Below are 24017 nucleotides of genomic sequence, written 5' to 3' on the forward strand. Positions count from 1 at the left end.
AAAAATTCTTACAGAGAAAGAAGCAAAGATCTCCAGAAATGGAGTCTCGTGCCTCATTCGGACATGTCATTTTCTAACATTACATCCTACTGAAAGATAAAACAGGAGCAGCCAATATCCATGAAGTCTTCACTGGGTCAGGCTCCTTATATGAATTATCTGATTTATATCATCAAGCAATTATGTGATAGAACTATTAACTCCATTTTTGAGATAAGGAAACTGAGGCATATAGAGACTGACAGAAACAGGATTTGAATAATTACAGTTCTTAACAATGAATGTTATTATGTACCCCTTATCTTTTAGATAAATGGGGGAAAGGATTAAATTATGATTATTTTTTTCTCCTCCTCCTCTTTGGTGGTACTGAGGAATGAACTCAGGGCACTCTACCACTAAGCTACATCTCCAGCCCTTCTTATTTTTTATTTTGAGACAAAGTCTCACTGAGAACTCCGGGCTGGCCTTGAACTTATGGTCCTCCTGACAGCCTCCTTAGCAGTTGATATTCTAGGTATGTACCACCATTCCCTGCTTAAATTATAATATTGCAAAATGACTAAATCCTGTTGGAAAAGATCTAAAATTGAAAGGTCTTACATTTAAGTTCTCCTTTATGTAATTAATTAAAATGAGGCTTCAGTTCCTTAGAAATTTGGCTTCTTCTAAATGCTGAAGATTTTTCAAAGACTGAACATAAGCCTGAGGTGCAAAGGTTAACCATTTTGTAACCAGTTATCCTGAATTTTTGATTCTGTAATGTTAATTGCATAATTTTATAACTGGCTTTTAGAGTTACTAACAGTAGAGAAAGGCAAAGTTATGTAATCTGCTAACAAAAAAGGTAAATTTTATATATCTTGCTTGTATAGATTTTTCATTTAGTATTTTTTCATTGAATGTATATTTTAATTATAAAGCAAGAATATGAACAAAAAATTTAAAAATAATCTGTTATTTAGCAACTCCTCACATCAGTGAGACAAATTTGACCTTAAAAAAGCTTAATTTTATAAAAAATTTAAGTTGGATAGTCTGTTCATATGGAAGTTAAAATATGCTTGAAAAAGAACCTGGGACTATAATCCCAGCACTTGGGAGGCTGAGGCAGGAGTATTGCTGCGAGTTCCAGGCCAGCCCAGGCTACATAGTCAGTTAAAGGACAGCCTGAACTACATAGTGAGACCCTGTCTAAAATAAAACAAAACAAAACAACCTCCAAAATAAAAGAACATGGCAATAAAACCAGCTTTTCTATCTTGAAATAAGTGTGTATAAAAACAACATAAAATCCTGAAGCTCAGTCGGTAGGAGTGACCTAATCGTCACTGCACTTCTCTTCACTGAGGAAGATGAGACGGGAGGCATGGTGGAAGCTTTAGAACAGCACAGCGGGGACGAACACCCGACTGAGGATTCCAGCTCCAGAAGTTAAGAGTGGCTTCACTTGAACGCGAATCTCTCATGTCACGGGCGCTAGTGGTAAAGTCACAGATGCAAGTATAATCTACAAATGAGTTTCAGTCAGTATTTTTATTTTCTTTTATTTTTAGTCAGTATTTTTAGATAAGGGAGAAAATTAACCCCAAATAACACAAAGTGTGCATGAGTGTGTGAGTGTGTGTGTGTGTGTTTGGGGGAGCTGTTCAGTATAAAAAATGAACAAATAAATAACTGTAACTCATGAGTTAGAATTAAAATAAGAATCAAGACAGTTATTGTCATGCAGAGTAGAGAAAAGAGGGCTTATTTTACCTAAAGCCACATGGTGGGGGGCAGCACAGCTAACAGATCAACAATGTATTCTAAAGAACAAAAGGAAGTGTTTGCAAGGAGTAAAAGCTAAAAATAGCCTTACTGCTCACTAATTTCCCAAAAGTCAGTCAGCTGTTTTCGCTGTGAGCCCTTTGGGCAACATTATCTAAATATTTTTCAAACGAAAAGACTAAAGAATCTACAAAATTCAAAAGTACAATTTCCCACAAACAGCTAATTCTCCAAGACAAAGGACCACACAGCCACTGTGTATATCCACACAAACCACAGGCAAGATGTAGTATGATCAAGTAGAGTAACGGGACTTAATGTGCAAAAAGCACCATGGCTGCTCAGTTATTACTCATTATTGGTCATAACACTGCCCGGTATATTTAAATTATAATCAAAAGAACCCAAAAAATTACTTTATATAGTTTTTTAATACAATCAATTTGACAATGTGCAAAATAGTAGTTTATGGGCCATGATAGCTATTAGTGCTAATATACTTCCCACATAAAACTGAGTATTGTTAAATACATGTAGAAAATACAGTAAGCAAATAAAACAAGCATGTTCCTAAACAGAAATAAACATGATAAAGATTCACATTTTGATTTGTGACATTAGTTATCATTTATTCTAAGTATGCCTACACACACACACACACACACACACACACACACACATATATGTGCTAGTGTCTGTATAAACAAATACAAATTTAAAAAGAAAAGATTCTGAAGGAAATCATGTCTGGCTCTAAAAGTGTGCTGGAACTGGGCCTGGGGAACAGAACAGCAAAAGCAGAAGACTATTGGTAAACAGCTCATGGTTCTCCAAGACGAAAACCTCAACAGTCAACTTATGCAGAGGGAGGTGCAGAACTGGACAAACTCCTTCCACCTTATCACTGGAACACCATTCATTATCTTAGGGGAAAAGTCTGCCCAATACAAATACGCACGAAGGAGACCAACTTTAGACTGCATGAGACAGGCCACCTCTACTGCACAGATGAGAGCAAAGGCAGCAACAGCTAGTCAGGCGTGACTGAAAGATCTGCAGCAAGGCCTTCTCAGGTTGTATTCACTTGGAGAATGGGGGAAATATTACGCATCTACCTCAAAGGGTACTATGATGATAAAATGAATGAAGGAACGCAAAGCTCCGTGTACATGGTACGTGCTGAGTAAATCTTGGACTCCGTTCTGTTTTTTCGGTTTTTGTTTTTTTGAGGCAGGGCCTCCCTTTGTAGTTCAGGCTGGCCCTGAACTTGCAGTGATCCTCCTGCCTCGGCCTCCCAAGTGCTGGATCACAGGCATGCACCACCATGCCTGGCTCTTGGCCTCTATTCTGCTTGGCCTGCCCATTCTGCCTATCCACATATGGCCTTGGCTGCTCTGACCACATCTGTCCTCAGTTTCCTCCAAGTATTTATTCCTCAGCATTAATGCTGAAGATAAATATAGCTACATGTCTCTACAACGAAGCCTCCACTATCCCCAATACTTTTAAGCTGCTCATTTTGTTCTTGCTTCAGGACTCGAACTTCTACCTTATCATTACAACATAACAAAAACAAATACACTTCTCATTATTTACAATCAGCTTCCACAAAGCCTTACTCAAAACCCATTGAGGGTAAGCATTTGCGAGTTCTCTTGACCCTGAAGTGACAGAAAATTGTTTCATGGTTTTTGTCCTCCCTTCTTCCAGTTTTGATCCCAAAACGACTGAATTATACATAAGCATGCTTATAAGGATACTTCAAATATGTATGGTACTTCATCTTTTCAAAGTGCCTTTTCACATTCTTATTTAATTTCCCCAACATGCCAGAAAAGTAGGTGAGAACTGCTGCTGTTCCCATTTTGTGAATAAAAAAAAAAAATGAGACAGTTCACAGACGTCAAATAACTTGCCAAAAGTCCCACAGCCAGGTCCACAAATGTTTTTAATCCAGAGATGATTTTTAATCCAGTGCCCTTGTCATAACAACAGGGTGCCTCTCTGACTAAAATATAGGGTTTATTTAGAGAGTGTGCAATGTAAATATTTAGAACACACAAGATGCTCTAGTACTTTTTTGAGTAAATGAACAGCTATTTCCTTTTCTTTTCTTTTCTTTTCTTTTTGAGGCAGGGTCTCACTATGTATTCTAGGCTGGCATTGAACTCACTGTGTAGCCCAGGCTGGCCTCAAACTCACAGTGATCCTCTTGCTTCAGTCTCCTGAGTGCTAGGATTACAGGCATGCACCACCATGGCCAGCTGAACAGCTATTTCATATCACATAATTTGAAGTTTTTGACTGTCCATCACTTTCATTTTTAATTTAAAAAGCTTTATTGTGATTCTGATGTTTCCTTAAAATAATTATCTCTTTATAGCTCAAAATTCATTACTACTGCTCTCATTATACAACCTAAGAAGCCATCATAATGAGGCTGGTAAGAGGCACTACTCTTCTATTCTGCAGAAGTTCAGAAGGCCAGTGACAACTGAGAGCCCACAATCAAGACATGGAACAGGAACAGATACTAGTGATACCTCCTCTTGATTGCTATCTTCAAAATTGCCTACCTGCAGTGTAAACAAAGAATATATGAGTAAAACTCAACTTCTGAGTGGCAAGATAGGAGACACATTGAACTACTGTGTCCACATGTTCGAAAACTGGAAGTTCCTGCTGACACATTTAAATATTACCATGACAAGCTTAAACGAGCTCTTCTGGTCATCAGACCTGCAGAATGTCACAGGGGAGAGCTCAAAGGATGAGCTGCCATATCTTAAAACCAATCTACTGAATACATATGGCAACTTTTTCATTCACTATATTTCTCAGGTAAGTCAGAAGTATTACTGAACATAGAAGTTGAACATCTCCTTTTCACTACCACCCATTTTATATCAGTACAAAAGGTTTTAGACTGACTTATTATAAACCTGCACATATATGGATCTGTCTGTGTCTACAAAAAACATGAGTAGGGCCGGGGATTTAGCTCAGTGGTTCCTCCACCTACTTTGCAAGTGCAAGGTCCTGAGTTCAATCTCTGGTACCAAACCAAACCAAACAAAACAATAAAAGCAGTGATCACTTGTTCTAAATACCACTACCTAAAAAAGTTCTTGAAAGATTACATGGTATCTGATAAGAAAAATAGACAAAGAGATTTTTAAAAGATAATCTCATGAAGAGATGATCAAGCAAAAGACTGTACCAACACTACTCATCTGTATGACACATTCTGTGCTCATGAATACTTTAATTGTTCACTGTTTCAAGAGAGAGACATCTAATTGGTGAACACAGTGTGTGTGTGCATGCACGTGTGCATGCTCATGTGTGTTTGTTCAGTTATGAGCCAGTTTTAAAATGTCAGTACCAAAAAATATTTTCTAGTACTGAAGAGGCTATCTCAATGTAAGAAGCCAGGTGTGATGGGTACACGCCTCTAATTCTAGCAACTTGGGAGGGTGAGGAAGGAAAATCACAAATTTGAGGCCAACATGAACAACTTGGCAAGGCTCTTAGCAAGTTTCAAAATACAGAGTTGGTAGGCCAGGGATACAGCTCAGTGGCGCCGTGCCTCCCTGGCAAGAGCAAGATCCTGAGTTCTATTCCTGGTACTAGGAAAAAAAAAAAAGAGCTGGTGATATGTACCAGTGGTACAATGCTTGGCTAGCATGCTCAGCGCCTGGGTTCAAACCCTAGTACTAAAAGAAAGAAAAAAAGATTGAAATGCCAGGATTAAAAGATAAAATATAGAATTAGTTTTAAAGCAGAGTATGATGGTTATGCTTCACTGTCAGTCTGACTGGCTTAGGAGCCACTCAAGGTATTAGAAAAGCACATGCCTGAGTGTGTCTGGGTAGTCAGGGAAGTGTGAACCTGGTCCCTTGCCCCTTTGTCTCTAGTGCTGTTCCCCTACTCAGTTTCCCTGCTGCCCTGAACTAGGCAGTTTTGCTCTGCCGTGCTCTTCTGCCATGATCTTCGTGCCTTGGAGCCAGCCAGCCATGGAGTGAATCTTCTGCAAGCATGAGCCAAATGAACCTATCCTTGTTCAAGTGGTGTGTGTCAGTAAAATCTGACTAATATAAGAGGTGACAGTTTAAAAATGAAGGGGTACATTTTTTATCATTTAGTGATTAGGGGCTACTCTGGGGGTTAAGGATGCTGAATACTCAGAAATGATCCCACACAAGCCAGGAAAAAAATAACAAAAATTGTTTCATGCTTGCCTTGTCATGCTAATGTCCCAGTAGTCATTTTTAAAGATGAAAAAACTAAAACCCAGTGAGTCTAGAAACTAACCCTACTGTACATATTTTTGCAAAGCATTTTTATACAATTTAAATTTCCAAGTACTATTAGTATCTACTGTGTAAATCAAAGTTAAGATTACTTTTTTTCTTGAGAGTCTCCTTGAGTGGTGTTTGTCATTCAGAAACCCATGTTACCATCAGCAATACTGTTTGTGGAATGGAGTTGACAACACAGACCACTTCAACAGTCGACAGTGTATGGTGCTCCATTCAGTTATTCACATTTGGTACAACACCCTCTCCTCCTCCCCAGCAATACTTCATTCTTGCTGCATAGCCATACTTAAGTATTACCATTTGATTTTTTAATTTTTAATTTTTTTGGTACTGGGAAATGAACTCAGACTTTGTGCTTGTGAGGCAGGCACGGTGCCACTGAGCTAAATCCCTGGCCCTATCACATTTTCTTTATCCATTCATCTGTTGATGGGCATATGGGCTCTTTCCAAGATTTAGCTATTATAAATTATGCTGCTATAAACATGGATATGCTATCACTGTGGTATAATGCTTTTAGCTCTTTTGAGAAGATACCTAGAAGGGGAATAGCTGGATCAAATGAAACCTCTAGCTTTAGTTTTTTGAGGAATCTCCGTACTGATTTCCACAGTGGTTGTACCAGTTTACGCTCTCACCAATAATAGAGAAGGGTTCCTTTCCCCCACAGCCTCACCAGCATTTGTTATTGGTTGATTTCTTGATGATAGGCATTCTTCCTGGAGTGAGATGGAATCTCTCTTTGAATTTGGATTTCTCAAATGACCAGCGATGTTGAATATTTTTTCATGTTTATTTGCAGTGAGTACTTCTTTTTTTTTTTTTTTTTTTTTCTGTGGTACTGGGATGGAACTAGCACACCACTGAGCTACATCCCAGTCTCAGTACTTGAGAAGTGTCTATTCATTTCTGATGGCCATTTTTGGATTGGGTCATTAAATTTGGGGAGTCTGATATTTTTTAGTTAAGTATTCTAGATGTTAGTCCTCTGTCTGAGGCGTAGCTGGTAAATTTTTTTCCCATTTTGTGGGTTGTCTCTTTACTCTGTTGGTGGTTTCTTTCTTTTTTTTTGGTACCGGGGATCCAACTCTGAACCTTGTGCTTGCAAGGCAGGCAGTGGAACCACTGAGCTAAATCCCTGTTTGTTTCTTTTGCTGTTGAAAAGCTTTTTAATTTGACATGATCCTAATTGTTGATTCTTTGTAGTATTTCCTTTTTGATTGGATTTGTTCATAAAGTGTTTGCCTATACCTATGTCTTCAAGAGTTTTACCTATTCTGTCTTCCAGAAGATTAAGTATTTCTATTTTTATATTTAGATTTTTGATCCATTTCGATTTTAGTTTAATGCATGGTGAGAGATATAGGTCTTCAGCATGTGGAAAGCCAGTTTTCTCAGCACCATTTATTAAAGAGGCTATCTTTCTTCCAGTGAAGGTGTTTGGCCCCTTTGTCAAATATAAGGTAGCTGAGTGTGCTTCGAGTTGTTTTTACATCTCCTATTCTGTTCCACTAATCCTTGTGTCTGTTCTTTGCCAGTATCATGCTGTTTTTATTGTGAGAACTTTGTAGCATAATTTCAAATCAGGGATTGTGACACACCCTGCTTTGTCCTTGTTGCCCGGAATTGGTTTTGTTCTTCTAGGTTTCTTCTGGTTCCATGTGAATTTTAGGACTGTTTAAAGAAATCAATTTTAATCCACTGGACAATTCTATATGTAGTTATATTATGTGATTTTAATTTGAGGTTAAGAAAAGGAGGTGCTGGACTGGGGATTTAGCTCAGTGGTGCCACTGTCTTCCTCGCGAGTGCAAGGTCCGGAGTCTGATCCTGGTATCAACCCCTGCCCCCCCGCCCCCCAAAAAAAGAGAAAAGAAAAGGAGGTGCTAAAAATACTTATTATTAGAAAAGGAGTAGAGGGCCTGAGAAGGTTGAAAACCACTGAACTCCTCGAAAAAGCATTAATAATAGAAGACAGACTACAGCACAGTTTATCTGTGAAGCTTACACAAAATTCCTACGAAGAAGAAAGGAATTAAAAGGAAAGAGCATAGTATCTGTTACCTTTCCTTAATGATAATCTTACTCTTTTGCCAAAAGCATTGGATATTCAACAAAGCTCTTTCATTGGTGCATTAACCCCTGAGTAAAAGCAGGTTGTGACAGAGGACATGATAAAAAACAAAACAAAACAAAAAAACCCAAAAAACTTTGAGTTTTGGCAGGCTGCCAAAATTCTTGAACATGCTCAGGTTCTGAAGAAACATGTTAAAGAGAGAAACTTGATAGAAGCACATGCAAAAATAGTACTTGGTAGGTTTATCATAAAGGACTCACTCACCTGTGCACAGATCTGATGCATGACATGACCAAATTCGTGGAAGTAAGTCCTGACTTCATCGTGCCTGAGGAGAGAGGGGCGACCTGCCACTGGCTGTGAGAAGTTCACCACGAGAGCAGCCACAGACATCATCCGGGTCCCATCTGGGAGAAGGCAGCCCGGCTGGAGACCAAAGCAGGCAGCATGATTATATTTTCCTTCCCTGGGAACAAGAAACACACGAAAGTGTCATATCTGACATAAGTACTTTTAAACATTTAATTTATCTTTTAGAAAGTAGCACATTTTGCTAAAATGGAAAAACTAAGCAAACAGTAATCCCACTATCACTTGGAGCTATAGCTCCAAGGTTTCTTCTGTTGAAAGATCTTCATGTTAAATGAATGTATACCATACCTAGTGTGCAGTGACCAATTTTTTTTTTTTTTTTGAGACAGGGTCTTACATTCTTTACTGTCCAGACTGGCCTCAAACTTAGGATCCTTCTGCCTCAGCCTCCTGAGTGTTGGGATTATACATGTGTGTCACCATGTCCTGCCCCTACTATCCTATTTGTGTGAGTGTGCGCACATTATGTATGTTGGTGAGGATTAAGCCCAGGGCCTCACACTTACTAGGCAAGTGCTCTACTGCTGACTACAGTCCTACTCCAAGCCCTGTTCAATTTATTTTAATGAGCTCCTGCTTTTCTTCTTCAGATAGAGTCATTGAACATTATTACACAGCTAAAGTAAATTTAAAATAAAAGATATAGCTTACATAATGTTGAGGTAATTTTAAAATAAAAGAAAGTGTGCTTGACCAGATAAGTTTTCTTCTTTCAAATCAGAAATGATAAAAAACCCTTATCAATTCCAGATAAGATTTTTTCTTTTTTTTGAAGAGGGAAGATTTGGTGGTTGCCATTAAATGAGCTTTTATGAACTAGACAGTCTTTTTTGAAACTAAACATGTTAGTTAGCCTAGGAATAAGTGTACATTGTGCTATGAAGTCGTCTATTCTTGGACAGTGTGGCATCACTGATGGTTTCTCCAAAAGTTATATATCATTATACCGCAGGCTAGGAGTAGATCTCCTTCTCTTGTTCCCTCGCCCCCACCTTCCTGTTTTTTCCCCAGGAATAACAATACATTCAGATTTGAGGTGGATTATTTTAGTTTGACTTTTAAATTTATACCCTTTTTCTGCATTATATCTTCTTATGAAATACTATGTGTACCTGATTTGAGAGGAAGTTGATGTTATTGCATTGGAGAGACAAAAGGTGAATAATTTCTTCTCAAAAATCTTCACAGAATTTTAAAAATCCTACCTGAAAATCAAAGATTTTCTACTAATTTAAAAATCAGTGATCCCAGGCATGGTGGTGTATACCTGAAATCCTAGCACTCAGGAGGCTGAGGCAAGAGGATCACCAGGAGTTCAAGGCCAGCCTGAACTACACAGCCAGTAAGACCCCATCTCAAAAACAAAATAAAACAAATAAAAACTCCCCAAAACAACAACAACAAACACGATATTCTCAGGAATATCTTTCCCTTTTTATCCTTATCTTTTTTCTTTTGAGGAATCACTTTCCTTTTTAAGAATAAATTTGACTTATTTAATTTCAAATGTTTATTTTGAGATTCTGTCTTTTCACATTTTGTTTATAAAATGATGGGGACTAAAAGAAAGTCTTTACCAAGGAATCTTACCTTGAAATCATCAGAGTTTGTTTTCCTTTTATTTGAAAATCTCAGTTGTTTCCACCTCACCCCAGAAAGAATGGCTGCTATCAAGAAATCAACCAATAACAAATGCTGGCAGGGGTGTGGGGAGAAAGGAACCCTTCTCCTTCTCCACTGTTTGTGGGAGTGCAGACTGGTGCAATCACTGGGGAAATCAGTATGGAGATACCTCAAAGAACTAGGGCTACAGGTCCCATTTGATCCAGCTATTCCCCTGCTGGGTATCTTCCCCAAAGAAGTAAAAGAATCATACAACAGCAATATATGTGCACCCATGTTTATAGCGGCACAGTTTGTAATAGCTAAAGCTTGGACAGCCCAAGTGCCCATCAACTGAAAACTGCATAAAGAACATGTGGTTTTTTAAATAAAACGGAGTACTGGGGCCAGGGATTTAGCTCAGTGGTTCCACGCCTGCCTTGCAAGTGCAAGGTCCTGAGTTCAATCCCCAGTACCACCTCCCCCAAAGTGATAAAATGGAGTACTACTCAGTCATAAAGAAGGAGAAACTACAGACATTTATAGCTAAATGGATGCATATTAAGGCCATACTCTTAACTGAAATAAATAGGACACATGTGTGTATATACCGAATAGTTTCTCTTGTGTGAGAAACTGAAAGTGTAAATAAGGATTAAAATAATTAAAATGAATAATTGATAATTAGAAATAGGAAAAGGTCCAAAGGTGTAGGGGTGGCGGGAGGGGAAGGGAAAAGGAAAGAAGGGAAAGGAGAATCCCAGCAACCGGGAGGGGGCTCCCCCACCGCCATTCCACGCTCCTAGGGCAGAGAAGGTGAGCCAATCCCAGCACCTGGAAGGAAGCTCCCCCGCTGCCATTCCATGCTCCTAGGGCAGAGAAGCTGAGCCAGTCCCAGCACCCGGAAGGAGGCTCCCCCACTACCATTCCACGCTCCTAGGGCAGAGAAGGTGAGCCACAAGGGCACCAGAAGCACCCCCCCCCCCCATGGAAATGAGAAGGCACATAAACAAGCCTCAAAAACAGACTTCCAGATCACCTACAGCAACTCAAAAAGGAAAGGAGATGGAACAATCTGATACTTAACCACCTGGACTCTCTGAACTGGCAACAAAAGAGGATCTGGGAAAAATGAAATCAGAAATAATTACTCAGATAACAGCAAAGATTGTGCCCATAGTGCAAGACATGATTAATAAATCTAGAGAGGACACAGATAAAAAAATAGACAGCCTGAGGAACATGATGGAATTCCAACACAGGAAACAAATGGAATCCATAAAGCAGATGCAAACAGATTTCCAGGAGATTAAAAACTCCATCGAAAGTCTACACAGCAGAATGAGCCAATGTGAGGACAGGATTTCAGATAGAGAAGATAAGATTGCAATTAGTGACCAGGAAAAGAAAAATTGCTTTAAAATTGTAAGGGAACACGAGATATCAATCCAGCAGCTGCTAGACAATGCAAAGAAGAATAACATAAGACTGATTGGAGTCAATGAAGAAACAGGAGAGAGTGCAGATGACATAAAAAAACTGTTCACAGATGTGATGGCAGAAAACTTCCCAAGGAGCGGAAAAGAACTTGACATAAAGATAAGTGAGGCATACAGGACTCCAGCTAGCCTTGATAAAAAAAAATCTACACATAGGCATATAATAGTTAGGATTCCAGAAATCCAACAGAAGAATAAAATTCTACAAGCAGTGAGAGAAAAGAAACAAATCACATACAAAGGAAAGCCCATTAGAATCACACAGACTTCTCAATGCAAACCTTCAAGGCAAGAAGAGCTTGGAGTGATGTATTTCAAGCCCTAAAGGAAAACAGCCTCCAACTCAGATTGATGTACCCTGCAAAACTATCTTTCAAAATTGATGGAGAAATAAGATACTTTCATGACAAAGAGCACCTCAGGAACTTCATGAATACCAAACTGGCACTCCAAAAGATTTTAGACAATATCCTAGGAAAAGACAATGAGGATCACAACCCCAGGAAGCCTAGCAGAATGAACCCATCAGGCAGAATGAATGAATCCGTTGGACATGACAAATTAATGGTAAAGTGAGAGAATACAACAAAAAGTCATGACAAGGCTTTTAAAACTTTTAACTTCATCACCCTAATGAGTGTATAATTCAATCTTGTTATTGTACTGATTAGTATTTTCCTGATTCTAGAGTTGCACACCTTTTCTTGTGCTGGACTGGCTATTTATCATCTTCTTATGTCTACTTTTTAATTGGGTTGTCTATTAATGAGCTGTAAGAGTTCTTTATATGTTCTGGTCATAGGTTATATGCATTGTAAATATGGTCTGTTTAAGGACTATTCATTTTAATGATGTCATTTAAAGTTCTAAATTTTGATGGAATCTCATTTATCAATTTTTTTTGTTCATACATCATGTTTTTTGTATCCTAGGAAATTCTGTTTTTGTGTGTGTGTTTTTGTTTTTTTGGTACCGGGGATCAAACTCTGGACCTTGTGTTTGCGAGGCAGGCGGCGGAACCACTGAGCTAAATCCCTGGTCCTCCTAGGAAATTCTTGCCTATGCTAAATTCATAAACATTTTCCCTTCTAATTTCTTCTTAAAGTTTTATACTTTTAGGCTTTCATATTTAGGTTCATAGATCCTTTCAAGTTATTTTCATGTATGGAAAAAAAGGGTTGAGGTTAATTTTTTATATACGGATACCAGGTGTTCTAGTGCCATTTGCTGAAAACACTATCTTTTCCTCTGCTCTTGAGTTGAGTTTATGTTCAATAAAATGTTAATGTTAAATAATCTTTCAAAACTCAGTGGACCATATATGTGTGGTTCTATTTCTAGATTCTCTGTTTTATTCCAATGATCTATATGTCTTTCCTTACACCAACACTGCCTTGATTACTGTAGCTTTAAAGAAGTCTTAAAATTAGGTATGAAACATCTTTTTTTTACTTTTCTAGGTCCTTTGTACTCCTACATATAATTTTTAAATTTAAATATCCAATTCTTCATTTATAGCAAGTATACACAGACCTGAATTTCTATATATACCTTGTGTTTTCCAGTCCTGCTAAATTCAAATACAAGTTCTAGGGGCTCCTAGAGATTTCTTGGTATTTTCCCTGTGGATGATCATCCCATCTACATATAAAGATTTTGCTTCTACTTTGCCAATCCTATCCCAATTGTGTCATTTTATTGCCAGACTATTTTGGTTTGGGCCTAGGTTTCAAAGTTTAATGGACAGATGAAGAGTAGGCATATCTGTCCTGTTCTCCACCTTAGGGAGAAAGCATTGTATCTTCTCTATTCATATAAGGCACTTTGGTTGAAGTATGGAGTATATGTCTTTAATCTGTTGAGAAGGTTCTGTTCTACTTCTAGTCTCCTGATAGTTTTTACCATGAACAGCTGTGGAATTTAGTCCAATACTTTTTCTCCAACTAGTGACAGGATCATATGGCTTTTTCCTTTCCTCTGTTAAAATGATGACTTTTGGGGCTGGATCTTCCAATGCTGAACCAACACTGCCATCCCTATAGTAAAACCACTTTTTACATACTGCCAGATCTGGCTTCTAATAGTTTGTTTTGTTAAACAAATTTCTATCTATGTTCATACTTTTTTCTTCTATTATCTTTATCCAGTTTTAGGTTTAGCACAATGTTGATTTCTTAAAATGGGGGGAGAATGTTCCTTTTTTTCTGCTTTAAATGTTTGATATAATTTATCAGTTAAAATGTATATGAGCCTGCTGTTGTCATATAGGTAGGTTTTCAAGCTAGGAATATACTTTAATAGGTGCTATTCAAATTTTATATTTCCTCCAGAGTTAGTTTCATTAACTCGTCTTCCAAGGTACTTCTTAGAAGTTGTCAAATTTATTTCAAAACAGATTTTTGAAATATGCTTTCTATATCCTTTTAAATTCTGTAAAATCTGTGGTAATGTCTCCTAGGTCTTGATATTTTAATTTTAAAAATATATAATTGATATTTTGTAATAGGCAGTAAAGGTCTAAAGAAGCAGGGGAAGTCGGAAGGGGTTGGGGAAAGGAAAGAAGGGAAAGGAAAAAAATGGAAACAAAATCTTGGCAAATAGGGAAGGGTGGAGGGGGTGAAGGGAGGGCAGGGTAATGGGGAAAAAAAAAAAGAACCAAGATACTCATGTAATGGTACAAGATCCCAATGATGAATGTAACTGTATTTTATACCTAAAATGTACTAATAAACTTAATGGGCGGGGGGGAGAAGGGAAAGGAAAAATTCTGAGAAAAGAGAAAAAAATGGAAACAAAATCTATGTAGATAGGGAAGGGCAGAGGGGGTTAAGGGCACACAGGTAATGGGGAAAAAAATAAGAACCAAGATTCATCACGTACAGGTACAAGTACCCAGTGATAAATATAAACATATTGTATACCTAAAATGTACCAATAAAATAATTTAAAAAAAAGACATATACAAGGATGCAGTCATGTGCTGCATGGATCTTAAAAAAAAAAAGAAAATCTCAGTTGTTGAATAAAAACTGAAATATGATTATAAAAGAATAAGCTGTTTTTGAAAACCCACTCTGAATATTGTTTTTTTTCAACTAGACAAGTAAAACAAATTAATGTTTGCCATCTTTATGAAGACAAAATGTAAGGTGACGGGAAATGAACACTAACTAGCTCATAACCCTTTCAAAAGATTACTCTCTGGTCCCTGTATCAAAATCCTGGGAGCAATAACCGTATCTCTGACTACAAAAGAAACCAAGTGTATCTTGGCAGAGAGACATCAAAATAAGGTAGTAATAACTATTACTTTGACTCTGGAAAGAGAGTTTGGGAACAGTTTTCAGGAAACTCCAATGTTGAAGGATTACTTCTGAAAGAATTGTTGGCTTAAAACTGTATCCTGACACTTTTCAATTAAAAATAGACCCATCTACATTTGACATTTTAGGTCATATTGTATGTGGAAATCCAAAAACCTTGGGACACTGAATGACACAATTATATAGCCTCTTTCCCATCACACACTCAGTGGGTTACATACTTATACTGTACATTACCGAACAAGGGTGATACTATAATTTCATTTGATCTGTTTAAGAAAAAAGGATTATATCAAGTTGGCTTTGTTTTAGAAAGCAACCTAGGGAGAAAGACATTCAAATCCTTTGGTGTCTGATAAAACACTGTGGAGTCCATAGTTAACACAAGTTATAGAAACAATGGTTATATTTTGAATTCTTATCATTGATTGACAGCTAGGATGGGTAAAATTTTTTTTTGAGACAGGGTCTTGTTATGTAGTTCAGGTTGGCCTTGAACTCACTATGTAACCCAGGCTGGCCTTGAACTTGCAGCAACACCTGCCTCAGCATGCTAGTATTACAGGCCTAGGGTTGGTGATTTGGATATATGGTCTTTCATGCACAAACAACCCCGTGAAGGAATTGTGCTGCCTCCCAGTCAGACGGAGAGGAATAGTCATAGACTGAAGTGGTCTGGTAGATGGATTATCTGAACAATAAACATTTAAGAAAACAATTTTCTATTAAGTAAATACAGTCAATGATGATAGTGATGATGGTGTCATAACTAACATTTACTCCGAAGTACTTGCTGTGTGCTTGGGAGTCTTCTAAATGCTTTGCATGTAATTAATCAATTTAATTTTGACAATAACCCTACAAAACAGGTGCTACTAGTATTCTCATTTCATAGGATCTATATAATATAGGTAAGGTCACTGAAGCACAGAAAAATTAAGTAACTTGCTCAGTGAGTGATGAAATCAGAATTCTCACTTCAGAGCCCATATTTTAAATTCCTTACAAAGAACTACACATGGGAAATAGGAAGCTGAGTACTGTCTTAATCTCCAAGGTCCCTTCCAAACATATGATCATCAGTACCTTGGATAGAGGTCCAAGTAGAACTGTCCCAATATGTCTCCAGTAGCTTTATCTTTCACAGTGTAAAGTGTAACACTTTGATGCCAAAGATGAGGATTTGTCACTTGCTCAAATGACAGTCCCAACAATTCCTGGTAGATATTCAGCAAGCCTTCAGTGACTACCTCAATGGGGAAGTATTCTTTGAGGAACTCTTGGTTTATGCAGTACTTGAGTTCTTCCGTCTGAGTCATATAGTAGTGTAGGTCCCAGGCATTGATTTTCCCATCATATTCAAAACCTCTCTCTTCACATTCTTTTTTCTTCAAATTCAAAATAAATTCTCGTTCAGCCTTACCCAAGGGTTTTAATTTCTGGCTTAAATCGTCTGTGAAGGACAAGGGAAAAGTTAACATTTACTGCTCTTGAGAGTAAGCACACCAATGCTTTAGCCTGGTGCTAAACATGAGACCAGGAGGAACGAGGGACAAAAACAAGCTCTAGTATGACAGATTTTCCTTTCTAGGGTGATTTCTTCTATAACTCCTTGTCCATTTTTCTTTTAGCACCACTAAAACCTTGCTATGGCCTCTTAGATACAGCATCAACAAAAGGTGACATGTACCTCAGAGAACTGTGACTCAATGTTGTAATTCAAGAGGTGAAGCAAAAATGAAACTAATCTGATGTGTATGATGTTCCTCAATGAGGTTAAACTCTTAACAAAGTAGCAGGAAACAAATCACGTGTTGTAACCTGTGGTCAACATTATCTACAGAGTGCTCAACACATTCAACAAACATGGGTTTAATTTCTTACTATTCCTATGAAGAAGGATGATTTGGACACGGCAATTCTGGATTTTATCTGGAGAAATTTCTGGGCACAATAATCTACATACTAAGGAAATCCAGCTGAAGACAAGATGTCTAAGTCATGGGGATGGGGGTTAGTATCACCTATCTTTAATGGCCTAGGAGTAAAAAGCCTGCTGTACCACAAGATAGTTATTTTTAAATCCCAGGAAGCTAAAGAAAATTGGTCTGGGGGGTGGAAGGAAGGAAGGGAGGGAGAAGGGAAGGAAGATGAAAATGTTTTAACTGTGCCAAAGATGCCAAATCCCAATGGTAAGAATATTGAAAATTTTACTGAGGACAAGAAAACTCTCTATGAGATGTCAATTTTCACTTGAAATCACTTTTGCAGAAAAGCAACTGGTGCCTCTAGTGACTGAACAGGCTGCTCCCCACTTCCTTGAGCTCGTTTCAGAACACAGACAAAACAGCCAGTGCCAAGACCTGACTGGGACACTGCATATTTAACCTAAAAGCAGGCATCTGACGTTCATCTTGGCTTCCCAACATGAACTCCTTTTTTGGGAACTTTGAGACTGAGTTTTGGTGGTGGTGGTGGTGGGGAGACAGTTTTCTCCCAGAGGAGATGAAAATGTTAGATACTCTTTTGCACAGGGACGCATCCATGAAGTAAAGATTCTTCCAATCAGAAAACCACTCTAAAAAGGAAAAAAGAAAAGAAAAAAAGAAAACCACTCTAGACTTAGTATAGAAAGCTCCCTCAGGGCTGGGGATTTAGCTCAGTGGTTCTGCCACCTGCCTTGCAAGCGCAAGGTCTAGAGTTTGATCCCCTGTACCAAAAAACAAACAAACAAACAAGAAACAACAAAAAAGAAAGCTCCCTCAGCTCAGTGCTCTCTTTTTTTCTTTCACTCTTCTTTTTTTTAATTCCTCCCTTACCCCTTCTTTCTCTCCTCCCACCCTCATGGTAAAGGCAGCAGCAGTACCTGAAGGCAAAACTCCTAGCAGAGAAACTACTTTTAAAACTGTACACCTCAGGAGAAAATATCCACAAACCATGTATCTGAGAAGAAACTAATATCTAAAATATATCAGGATTTGTACAAATCAATAGCTGGAGAACAAACGACCCAATATTTTTAAATGGGCAAGGACTGGAATAGATGTTTCTCAAAAGAAGACACACAAATGGCCAGTAAGTATATGAAAAAATGCTCAACATCAATAATCATCAAGGAAATGCAAATCAAAGCCATTATCACATCTGTTAAAATGGCTGTTATCAAAAAGATGAAAGGTAAGTGTTACCAAGTATGTAAAGAAAAAGGAGCCCTGGTACACTGTTGGTCAAAATGTAAATTAGTAGAGCCATTATAGAAAACAGTATGGAGTTTCTTCAAAAATTAAAATTAGAACTACCATACGATCTAGCAATCCCATTTCTGGGTATATATCTAAAGAATTGAAATCAATCTTTTGAAGAGATATAGCTACCTCTATGTTCCCTACAGCACTATTCACAGCAGCCAAGATATGAAAACAACCTTAGTGCCCACCAGTAGATGAACGGATAAAACATAGTACATACAAACATACGTACACAATAAAATACTATTCAGCTTTTTAAAAGAAGGAAATTCTACCCAGCAAAAGAAACCACTAACAGAGTAGAGAGACAACAAACAGAATGGGAAAAAATTTTTGTCAGCTACTCTTCAGACAAAGGACTAATATCTAGCATATATTATAAATTCAAAAAAAAATGAGACCCCCCCCTCAAATTTAAAGACCCAATCCAAAAATGGGCATCTGAAATGAACAGACACTTCTCAGATGAAGAAATACAAATGGCCAGAGACCAGGGATTTAGCTCAGTGGTTCCAGCACCTGCCTTGCAAAGGCAAGGTCCCGAGTTCGATCTCTGATACCAGAAAAAAGAAAAAGAATACAAATGGCCAATAAATACGTGAAAAAAGGTTCAACACTCCTGACCATTCAAGAAATGCAAATTAAAACATTAACATTCCATTTCATCCCAGAAAGAACGTCTATCATAAAATCAACCAATAACAAATACTGGTGGGGCTGTGGGGAGAAAGGAACCCTTCTCCACTGTTGGTGGGAGTGTAGACTGGTGCAACCACTGTGGAATTCAGTATAGAGATACTTCAAAGAACTAGGATTAGAGGTTCCATTTGACCCAGCTATTCCCCATTAAAAGAATCATACCACAGCAATATATGTACACCCATGGTTAAATGAATATGCTCTTAATGTATTTATTTTTCATAATTTGTTACATGTTAAAATGAAAATGTGCCTGGGTCTGTAAGGGAAATGGTACTTTTACTTTAGATGAAGCCTCACAGTGAGAGAGAGGCTGCAGCCAGAGAGGACTGCTGTATCCTCACAAGGAACACAAAGACATATGGTTTTCACTAGGCTCATGAGAGTGTTTGCAAATACAGGGAGCAATAGAATGATTTATGTGAGAATACACCCATTTTGAATTAGAGAAAATTATCATAAAGGAATTAAGTTAATCAGGGAGCTGCTACAGAGACATTTTAGCAATGTGATCACCAGAAAAAGAAACATTCTCAAGACCCTGACCCATCCTCTTGTATAACACACATCTGACTATGGCAATTATCTGTTCACTTCTTTGTTGCTTCCACTAAGCAAGAAAACTATACTGAAGAAAGGCCTTTGTCTTATTCCCTTTAGCACATTGCCTAAAATTAGGTATTGTTCATAAATGTCTCACAAGTAATTTTGTAATAATAAAAAAATTATCACTTATGGAGCACCTGTTACAAAGCATATGTGATTCCAGCATATATATTAGTAAGGTAAGGTATAGTCACAATGGAAAGAGTTGAGTAAATTTTCAGCTAAAGGCTGATTTTAATACATTATTAATTATTTTATCTTAATTATGGTAATAAAAAGATATCAAAGCAACAAACACTTTTAAAAAAAATTCTTTTATTGGTACATTTTAGGTATACAATATGTTTACATTTATCATTGGCTGCTTGTACCTGTACATGATGTATCTTGGTTCTTATTTATTTCCCCATTACCTGTGTGCCCTTCACCCCCTCCACCCTTCCCTATTTACACAGATTTCATTTTCAGTTTTTTTCTTTTCTCATAATTTCCCTTTTCCCTTTCCCTCCCACCACCCCTACAACTTTGGACCTTTACCTATTTCAAATTATCAATTATTCATTTTCATCATTTTCATCCTTATTTACACTTTCAGTTTCTCACACTAGAAAAACTATTCAGTATTTATACATGTGTGTCCTATTTATTTCACTTAAGAGAGTATGGCCTACTGCTCGCTTCGGCAGCACATATACTAAAAAGAGTATCGCCTCAATATGCATCCATTTAGCTACAAATATCTCTAGTTTCTCGTTCTTTATGGCTGAGTAGTACTCCATTTTATAAAAAAAAAACACATCTTCTTTATCCAGTTTCCAGATGATGGGCACTTGGGCTGTTTCCAAGCTTTAGCTATTACAAACTGTGCTGCTATATGCATGGGTGCACATATATCTCTGTGGTACGATTCTTTTAATTCTTTGGGGAAGATACCCAGAAGGGGAATAGCTGGGTCAAATGGGACTTCTAGCCCTAGTTTTTTTTTTTCCTTTTAAAGCATAGATTTATCAATAAAATATTATATATCTTTTAATACTCTGGTATAATACTTCATACACTACAGGAAAATTAAATGTACGTGTAGTCATCAGCTTGATAAAGGGTCCTTTTCCATTAGCTTTTATTAATGAAAGAATTACAATTAGGTCATAAACAGGCAAATTATTAATTACATGATTTGAAGTTTAGGATGAAAACTTGTAAAAATTAGTTTGATATACAGTAAAGTTATACAACACACTAAAACCAACAGTTTGATATTTTTGCCTTGTGTGAACTGCCCATGGTGAACAAAGGAATAAACTTTTTAGTGATGGAAGATGCAATAACTATGTTTGGGAACTTATTTTTCAAGAGGAAGAAGGAAAAAGATTTCAACAAAATTAAGGGCTAACAGATCCTAAGAAAGACCTCTTCAAATCAGGGTGGCTCATGTGCTTGCTATCTCAAACTTTACTCCCCTGCCAACACACAGAAGACAGGACCTGCAGTGGGCTTGCATTTATTTCTACAGTCTAAGCATCCCTGGACGATGACTAAACACTTCACAGCTGCATCCCTTTCCATATTCCCCTGACCTAGTACAACCCCAGACGTATTAGCTCTTAAAATCCCCAGTAAAATAACCCCTAAAAATAATCTTGACCATTTGTTTGGCTGTTATAAAGCAGCTAGGCTCTGTAAAGAATGCAAGGATATCAAGAGAAGTCCTACACAGTTTCCCACCCCATTTTGCTGTGTTGGAAAAGTCATTAATTTCAATGAGGCCCACACACTGGATATGAGGGGCCTTTTAAAAACAACAACAAAAAAGCTAGTAAGACTCTTGAAATCTGGCTTTAAAAAAACACCTCAATGCCACATGTCAGATAATTTCTTCACCCCAGATATAAAAATCCTAGGCTTTTAATTATAAAATAGTCAGCCAGCTACGGGATATCGTGCATATTTAATATCCACCAACAACCCAGAGTAGATTCCACATGGGCACCAAGCACACCTGTTTTCCAGGTAACCTGATTCACCTCCTACTGACTGCTCAGGCCCTGGGCCCTTTGACATCCTCATGAACCATCTCTTTGGAACTTTCATTTTCATTCTTGATTCGACCCCACATCTTGAGCTATCCCCATCTTCCCAGCCCCACTGTCTTATTCTCCCACATGTAGAGCGACCACACCTGAAAACCCATCACCACCTTTACCACAAGACAGACCCAGCGACCTGGACACTACTGTGAATCTGGTCCTGGCATCAGTTTATATAACAACAGGATGGTTTGCTGACCCTGTGGAGGGAAACCAAAGTGAAATCAATGTGCTGCAACAAAGCTTGCCAAGATCAGGTATTTCCATTCTGAGTACAAAAATCACCGATCACCGGCTCCAGGCAGATTTGTTTGTACAATCAAACCCTGTATGCTGCTGAAAGACTTTGCCCCTGAAGTCCAGAGTCAAAGCATTACCACAAAATCAAAAATGATTCAATGTGATAACGCAGTAAAAAGAAGAGGATGCACGATCCTGGCTTCAAATACTGAACTGGAATCTCTTTCTTTGTAGGCTTGACAAGAAGACAGGAGTCATTACCTCCCCCTAATAAGGTGGCACCTTGAGGCCGCACTTGTGCTCTGAAACAATTCTGCCTTCCATGCGGGAATCGACACACATTTTATCTATGACAAAGGCAGTCACTGCACCCCCCAGCTACCCAGGCTTTCCAGAGAGTGGAAGGTGGGGAAAAGGAGTCCTTCTGTCAGGAGCCAAAGCAAGAAGAATCTGAGTAAGGACACAGAGCACGTTATTATCATTACAAAAGCCAGCCCATAACGTTTTTCACTGAAATACTCTCACTGAATGATGATTCAACAGGAGGCAAAGAGGGATGTCTTCGGAGAAGGCACTTAAGGTAGAACACTAGCAAATCCTACTGCTTCCAAAAAAATGTAGCCCTAGTTCTTTGAGGTATCTCCATGCTGATTTCCACAGTGGTTGCACCAGTCTACACTCCCACCAACAATGGAGAAGGGTTCCTTTCTCCCCACAACCCCGCCAGCATTTGTTATTGGTTGATTTCTTGATAGCAGCCACTCTTTCTGGGGTGAGGTGGAATCTCAGTGTTGTTTTCATCTGCATCTCTCGAATGACCAGTGATGGTGAACATTTTTTCATATATTTATTTGCTGCTTTTACTTCTTTGTCTGAGAAATGTCCGTTCATTTCAGCAGCTGGCGAAACCACTGAACTAAATCCCTAGCCCTCTGTTCATTTCAGATGCCCATTTGTGAACTGGGTCTTTGAATTTGGGGGGTCTGATGTTTTTCAATTCTTTATATATTCTAGATAGTAGACCTTTGTCTGAGGTACAGCTGCCAAAAATTTTTTCCCACATTGTAGGTTGTCTCTTAGCTCTGTTGGTGGTTTCTCTTGCAGTTCAAAGCAACAAATACTTTGAGAAGTTGTTAGATGTGAGTAAAGGTTGAAAGGGATTAATAAAAAAGTTAAAAAAATAATACTTTGGCCAACTTGATTAAAGATGATTATAACAAAATGAGTGTATTTACTATAGCTAAGTTATTCAACCATTTTCACTGTGATGAAAGAGAAAACAGTCAGTTATTGGAAAAGTGACCACCAGATTAAGAGGGGGAATGAGGATTAAAAAATACAGTAACTATGACTTGATGTCATGGACACATGGTTTTAAAACTATTCATGAAAAAGGAATTCAATCTAGTTATTAGTTTTGATATTTCTTATTTTAAATTACTTTCATATATATCTGCAGTATGTGGTGTTTTTTTTTTTTTGGTACCAGGGATTGAACTCAGGACCTTGCACTTACGAGGCAGGTGTCAGCACCACTGAGCTAAATCTTGGCCCTGTATTTTTTGTTTACATATGCTCTGTTTTCATTTATATCATATATGTCAGCTTATTTCATATAAATTCATAAGTAGACACGCTATCACTATTGAACCCCAGTGGCAGCAAATAAAGGCCACGAGCTAACACGGTTAGAACTGCAGGTGTCAAGTGAGGAATCAATATAAACATCCCAAACAAGATACTACAAGGTAGATGAAGAGAGATCTATAATAGTGACATAAACAATTAAGTTGATATGATATAGCAAGATAGCCATGGAGGAGGGAGAAAAAATGGAAACCATACAATTGATTTTTAAAAAAGAATAACTAACCTAGAAAGGCAGTCACATGGCTTGTGCTCTTTGCAGTGTTCATTTCAAGGACAAAGTCAGCATGTGTGTTATAGCCCAGTAGTTTGGCCACTTGGGCCCGCAGTGGGAGTAGCTGCTGCAGAATTAGCGTGTTTTCCTAGTAATAAGCAATAAAACAAAGGTTAACAGTTAATTGGACCCAAAACACTAAACGAAGAGTTACTACATTTCTAGGCTTATAAAACTCAATTCTTTTGTTTCTTGAGACAGGGTCTCACTATGTAGTTCATGCTGCCCTTGAACTCTATGTAGCTCACACT

General features: G+C 38.0%; 1 protein-coding gene across 1 annotated transcript in view; it reads right to left on the reverse strand.

The window, feature by feature from the left end:
* Positions 1 to 24017, reverse strand: part of Nln (neurolysin) — a 130316-nt gene that overhangs the window by 16310 nt on the left and 89989 nt on the right. The window contains exons 7-9 of the mRNA XM_004862867.3: positions 23719 to 23854; positions 16052 to 16418; positions 8434 to 8635 (exon numbers count right to left, since the gene is read on the reverse strand). Of these exons, the coding sequence (XP_004862924.1) occupies positions 8434 to 8635; positions 16052 to 16418; positions 23719 to 23854 (705 nt within the window). The remainder of the gene's footprint in view (positions 1 to 8433; positions 8636 to 16051; positions 16419 to 23718; positions 23855 to 24017) is intronic.

This window comes from Heterocephalus glaber, unplaced genomic scaffold, assembly GCF_053883595.1.
Source record: "Heterocephalus glaber isolate CG9 unplaced genomic scaffold, H.glaber_assembly_v1.0 deba00001543, whole genome shotgun sequence".
NCBI classification, from domain to species: Eukaryota; Metazoa; Chordata; class Mammalia; order Rodentia; family Bathyergidae; genus Heterocephalus; species Heterocephalus glaber.